This window comes from Meleagris gallopavo, chromosome 1 (genome assembly GCF_905368555.1).
Source record: "Meleagris gallopavo chromosome 1, MGAL_WU_HG_1.1, whole genome shotgun sequence".
Taxonomy (NCBI): domain Eukaryota; kingdom Metazoa; phylum Chordata; class Aves; order Galliformes; family Phasianidae; genus Meleagris; species Meleagris gallopavo.
In genome coordinates, this window is record NC_139404.1 from 67397170 (window position 1) to 67404047 (window position 6878).

A 6878-nucleotide genomic window follows, 5' to 3' on the forward strand; every position below is an offset into this window, starting at 1 on the left:
GACCAGCATGGCTTGACCAGGACCTGCCACTCAAACTGGAGAGCAAGAGAAAATACACAAGCAGTGAAAGCAGGGACAGGTACCCTGGGAGAAGTATGGCCTGCTGTTGGGCTATGTAGGGATGGAGTCAGGAAGACCAAGGCCCAACTGGAACTGGACTTAGCAAGGAATGTAAAGAAGAACAAGAAAGGCTCCTACAGGTACATCAATCAGAAAAGGAGCATCCAAGAAGGTGTTCCCCCAGATGATGAGCAGTACAGGCAGGCTGGTAACAATGGATTAAGAGAAAGCTGAGATACTCAACAACTTTTTTGTCTCAGACTTCACTGGCAGCTGCTTTTCAAAAACTCCTTGTGCAGGTGAGTTAGACAGTAGGGACTGGGGGAGCAGTACCTCTCCTACTATAAGAGAAGGTCACGTTTGTGACAACGTGAGGAACCTGAACATCTCTAAGTCTATAAATCCTGATGGATGCATCTCAGAGTCCTGAGGGAATTGTCTGATGTAGTCACCAAGCCACTCTTGATGGTATTTGAAAAGTCATGGCAATCAGATGTAGTCCCTAGTGACTGGGAAAAACGCAACATCACACCCACTTTTAAGAAGGGGATGACTCAGGGAATTACCAGTCTGTCAGCCTCACCTGTGTTCTGAGGAAAATAGTGGAGCAGGTCCCCCTGGAAGCTAAGGCACATGGAAGAGACTGAGGTGATATGAGATAATCAGCATGGCTTCAACAAGGGCAGGTCCTGCCTGACCCAACCTAGTGGCTTTTTATGATTTTAAGCAGAGGAGAGGAGGAAAATGTGGAAATATTGTTAGTAACAATAATCACCGAGTATACCAACTGGGAATGTAAACACCAGTCTAATTCTGTGACAGTATGTGTACTTAATAGTCACAGACTTCTCTCCTGCTGTAGCCAAGTAGTGTGCTTGTTTCATGACTGAGCTGCATTTGATTGTAGTGACAGCTGATGCAAGGAAGCCAGAGTAGAGAGCCCAGCAAGGACATGCTTTCCTCAGAACTGATATTCTAACAGCTTCTTGTTTGTTAATGCAATATTGGGTTTCAGAAGAATTTCTAATCTTTTTGGTTTTGAGATAAGTTAGCGTGGATTCTCTCTCTTACTGATTCTGGTTTGGGGTTGGTTTGTTTTTTTCTGTTGTTTAAATTAGAGCACTATTAAAGATAAATATTCTTTAAAAATATTGTTTCAGTGGTTATTGAAATAGTCTAAAGCAGGCATGTCTATCCTGCAGGCCACATGTGTCCCGACACAGCTTGCAATGTGGCCACCCCCTGCCTGGCACCGTTGTGCCATCAGCTCTTCTTTGCCAAGCGGTCCAGCCCAGCTTTGAGTGCACAACCATCACTCAGCAACAGCCAAACATTGATGCACCATCAGACTTCTCTGGGCTGAAACCAGGACATGTTTGTAGAACTTAGCTTAGTTTGAGCATGACTTCTTAAGAACTATTTACCCAGGTCTTAAGAACTTGGGTAATAGTTTTTAAAAATATGTGGATCTGTTTTATTTTCTCTCATTTGTAATTGAGTTGGAATACGTTTGAGTAGTTTTAAGTTTGGTATACGTTTTATTTCACCAACTTTGTCTAAAGGAGAAACATTTTGGTTCAGAAATAAATTATGGAAGAGAAAAATGGCTAAATAATATTTTTGTGTGAAATACACTATCTAATGGAAGGTCTGAATAAACGATCCTAACATCTTATAGGGACCTTTCAGTAACTGTGTGGGAATACTCACTTCTCAGGAGACCTGTACTGAGCTAAAAGTTTAAAATGTGAAAAAAGTTAACATCTCTACATAGTGGGGCTTTTGTTTGTGTGGGTACGCACTGTGTTTTAGACTGTAATGAGTTGCTCAGAAATCACAAGTATGGAATTCAGGGCCAAGGAGAATCTTTGCTTTCTAGGGACCATTAACTGTTAGATCACCTCCTCCTGTCAGTAACAGTCAAGTTTGGGTTATATCTGAAGATCCTTACTTTTCCCCCATTTTATTTTAAAGGCTGCCAGTCTGTATCGGTTAGAAGAAGAGAATCACGAAGCAGCTGCCCGTCTGGAAGAGGTAGTTTATCGTGGGGATATGCTGCTGGAAAAGATACAGAGCGCCCTGGCGGATATTGCCCAGTCGCAACTGAAGACCAGAAGTGGCACGCACAGCCAGCCCCTTCCGGACTCGTAGCACCAGGGGGCAGCACACCGTTGCAAAACTGAACTGTGGCGAGCGATCTGGTGTAAAACCTAGCCCTGTGCCTACCGGGAGTTGCAGCAGCCAGCCCTGCTCTCGTGGGGCTTCCAGGTGCCCTGATTGTCGGTAACAGTAGCTTTTATCAAAGCTCAAATTACAGAAACGCTTGCATTGTAGAATCAGTGGTTTTGTTCTCAAATTATACATCTTAATGTATAATTCTTTGACTTAAAATATTAATTTCTTAGGGTTTTTTTTCCATATACATGTCTGATTTCAGTCTTATCTTTTTTTTTTATGGGCCTTCCTGTCTAAAGGAAACAAAAGTACCTTAAGAGTATGTAATTTAGTAATCTGTCTTCAATCTTGTATGTTCCTGGTGTATTTTTTTTTGTTGTTTTTTAAACTCAGACACAGACACGCTGTTTAATTTGCCAGAGTTCCATGGAGACAGTGCAAGACAATGATGTGAATACAGTGGTGGCCATCTGTTCTAATTAACGGAAATGGTAATTAAACATTTGTATTACTACTTAGCTTATCTTTTACAGAGCAAGTAAAGGGGTAAGTAAACTTAGAAGTTTGCAGAGTAAGTGTTCTTGCTATTGGCATCTCATTTAAAAATAAATAAATCTTGAAATATCTGGTGTTGGCATTTTTTTTTTGTTTGTAATTCAGGAGTTGGTCTTTGACTCCCTTGTGACCACAGACACACTTACATTTACCTGCTTCTGCTGATGCTCTGCTTTCTCACAGCAACTGGTGAGTGCCTGTAAAGCAGGTGGTAATGAGGAGAGCAGTGAGAAAACTGAAAGTGACTGTAATATTGCTTTTCAGTGCAAGCAGTTTACTGCCACATGAATGAATGATCATTAGCAGCAAAAAGCCTGCAATCTTTAACATCCTTTAAGAGGTTTTTCTTCTCATTTTCACACACTAAATAAATTTGTGCCCCTCATCCTAGGACTCCAGAAATACCAACACCTTTTCTTCCATTTGAGAGAAAATAAATAAACCAAAGAACCAGATAATTTGAGCTTTAGTACTTGAACTTGGGAGTTGAACCATTAGTCATTTTCTGTATTTTTGAATCCACTGTCTTATATTATTGTAGGCTGGCTTTTGATTATACTTAATGTCTGCTCGTTTGCTGATCAAGACACTGATGTGTACTGGACGTACAGCAACTGAAGTTACATGCATTGCTAATGTGTTGAAATGGATAAGAGTATTTCCAGTATGTTTTTAGCAATGTATCTGTAGGGAATTAGATACTTCTGCTTAGAAGACGACACCAATGAAGCTGAGGATGGTACACGTAGTAGCCTCCAGTTTTGAGGATTAAAAAAATACAAAGCTGTTCCAACCTGTAGCACTTAGTCAGGCTTGTATTTAATTTAATATTTAGCCAAATTTGTATTACATCTGTAGTCATAAATCTAATCTGCTCTTGTGAGGCTTTTGTACCACCCAGATTCCTCAGAAGGCAGAACAAGTGGGGAGGTGAGCAGGCTGTGGCACAGCTACAGTTCTAATGAAGGATATTTATTAAAAATAACTGGGCTGTGGCAACTTATTAAGCCATGTGAATGTGCCTATGGTTGGGGAGGCCTGAGGCAGCAAATTTCTGTTTGAAGCTAGGTCACAAGGCCTATTTTTTTCTTTTTCTTTTTTTTAACAACTGCATTCAGTGCATCTGGAGCTGTTTGTTGTTTTTTGTTGTTGTTGTTTTTTAACTCGTGAACTTAGAAAACGGTAAGTGAAGCTTGTAAAGTGAGCTTGGAGTTTGTTTATGTATTTTTATTGGCACTGAGAGACCTTAATCTGAGATTTCTGCATTGCTGGGAATGGGATTAGGTTTTCATGGCAGAATCCCTAGTAAATCTTATGATTATTATCAAACTTTTTCACTTTGAAACATCCACTCTGAGAGATGGTATATGTCTTCAGTAACAACGCAGTTATTTTTATTTCATATCTTTCTGGGTTTTGTACTTGGAAACTGTTGTATTACTGCAGTTTAATATTGCCTAACTGTGGAAGTTTTTCCCTTATTTGAATACACTAGCCTACTTTTTTTTTAAAGCGTGTGTTGGTATCTAAGTTAATCACATTTAAAAGTAAACTTTAACAGAAGTACAAGCTCTCAGTATGTGTGTGCAGCTTCTCAGTGCTGTGCTTGTGTGTGGTATAGCAAATGTTGCCAATTTAATAGAGATGCAGCTTGTAATACAGTAAAAACAATTAACATGATAAAGCAGAGTCAAAATCATTCTTCTTTTCCTTGAGAAGTAAAGTAATGATGGGGTGAGTAGGTAGGTAGTATAAGATGTGTGACCCCGTTAGTTCTCCTGTGTTGTGTTGTTGGACCAGCTATCACAAATCTCTACCTGTGGTTTTGCAGTCCACAGCTAAGACTGTGAGATTGTACATCTTCTATTTTATTCTGGCAGAAGGAGGAAGGGGAAGACATCAATTTGCTGCAGCTTTCTAGTGGGCAAAACTTTAGATCTGGGGCTTGTAGATTTGGATTTCTTTCCCTTCTGTAATGGTTGTGTTGATTTGTCTGTTCCCTGCTCCTGGGGAGTAAATATCTGTTTTAAAAAAACCCACAATGGCTATGATCTACATAGGAGGCCGCCTTAAAATTGTTTGCTATGCTCATGCACGAATGGTGGAGTGTGCAGGATTATTGTATCTGTACCTTTTAACATCTTGAATTTCGAGGAGGGAAAAGAAGGGAGGAAGCCACAGATCTTTAGAAAAGGCATTGCTTCATCCCTGAAAAGCCGTGACTGCCTCCTGTTCACTACTGAGGAGGCAGCAGCAGGAGAAGGAAGAGCCCTGAATAACGTCTGCTAACAAACAGATCAGGTTACATGCAAGTGAGCTGTAAAGGAAAACTTGGGTTGAAATGGGAATTAAATGGAGGTAATGCATCATGGGAAGAAAACAAAAGTATTGAGCGAGGTATTAAATGGTTACGTTGGACAAGAAGTACTGCCCAGAGAACAAATTGTGCTTTGAAGAAAGATAGCACAGAGCATAATGGAAAATTCCATTGAAAAACAATTTCAGGCACTTCAAATGAGCAGAAGCATTTCATGGTGAGAATCCATACAGCCCACTGGCAAAGACACTGGAATCAATTTAGTAAATATAAGCAGATGATCAAAGCCTAGTATTCTTTACTATAAACAACCTTGCTTGGAGGAGAGGAATACCTCACAGCAGCTGTTCTCATTTTCAGTTACAAGCGTATGGAGGAGTTCACCCACATCTTTTTAAAAGTAGTGGAAGAAATGCATTAATAATATTTTAACTTAATGTCTGAAAACAATCCTGAAGTTACTGCAGATGATATTGGCATTCTGGGAGTTTCTGGGTGTTTGGGATTGGGAGTGGGATGGTATTCTGACCACCCTGATGAATTAATGCCACGAGATTTTGGGAGTCTGCAACAGAAGAGGCCAGGAACTGCCTGGCTGGCAGCTCTGATCTAAAGGGCCTGGTGGTCTTGGCAGGCAGCAAGCAGAGCATGAGCCAGCAGCTGGCCCTGGCAATAAGCAAGTCCTTTGGCATCCTGGGCTGTGTTAGCTGAGAACACTGCTGGTAGATCAAGGAAAGTGATTACTTCCCTCTGCTTAGCACTGCTTGGACTGCATCTGGAACACTGTGGTTCGGTGGCCCCCAACATGAAAAAGATGGTAATAAATTACAGCAAGTTCATCAGAAGGCCTCTGTAAGGGTGTGGCTGGAGCACCATTCCCATGAGGAGAGACTGAAGGAGCTGGTCTTGCTCAGCGGGGGAAAGGATGGCACAGAGAGACCTAGCAACAGCCTACCTACACCTGTGGGCAGCTCATGGAGAAGACAGGGCCAAGCTCTTCTGGCAGGAGAATGATGAACAGAGAAACTGCAGTAACAGATGAGAAGTTCAGACCAGTTGCAGACAAAAGCTTTTCCATCATTGGGATAATCTAGTTTTGGAGCATGGTCCCCAAAGAAGCTTCTGGAAGTTCTTGGAGCTTTTCAAACCTGACTGGGTAAAGGTCTGAGCATCTTGATATGGCCTTACAATGACCAATCTTTGAGCAGGAGGTTGGCTAGAGGCTTCCTGAGGTCTTGCCTGACCTAATGGTCCCATGGTTGCCAAGTACATTCATGGTTTCAGAAAGAACCAAGAAACTAGGAAGGAGTGCTCTTTCCTTTTCCTGTCTCTCAAAAAGCAGAACTGGAGGGCACGAAACTTGGGAGTATCTGGTAACAGCCTCATTCGTATTGATGAGACTGCGTGTGCTGGAAAGCCACTGAGTGGGTCTGAGGCATGGTGTGAAATTCCATGCTGTAGTGACCCAAGTTTCCAATGGGTGCCCTTGGAGAGCGTGATATGCAAAATCCACATCCTACACTTAAAGATAATTGATCTGTCAGGTGATGCTGACTCATTATTAGACAGAGACAGACTTGTCTAAAGAAAGAAGTTGTATTCGTGTTTTAGATAGCTTGTTATGTAGCCTTACATAAGAAATAATGAAAGCCTTATTTTCAAGCACCAATCTGAAACTAGAGCAAGGTTTTTTCTAGACTTTTCTTTCAAATCTATGGAAGGAAATTTAAATGGATATTATTGACTGAGGAACAAATTGTTTTTTGATAAA

At 41.2% G+C, this 6878-nt stretch overlaps 1 protein-coding gene across 1 annotated transcript in view; it reads left to right on the forward strand.

Moving 5' to 3' along the window:
• MED21 (mediator complex subunit 21) overlaps window positions 1–2859 on the forward strand; it is a 7686-nt gene extending 4827 nt beyond the window's left edge. Inside the window, exon 4 of the mRNA XM_003202513.5 lies at window positions 2035–2859. Within this exon, the coding sequence (XP_003202561.1) occupies window positions 2035–2211 (177 nt within the window). The 3' untranslated portion in view covers window positions 2212–2859. The remainder of the gene's footprint in view (window positions 1–2034) is intronic.
• The last annotated feature ends 4019 nt before the right edge of the window (window positions 2860–6878 follow it).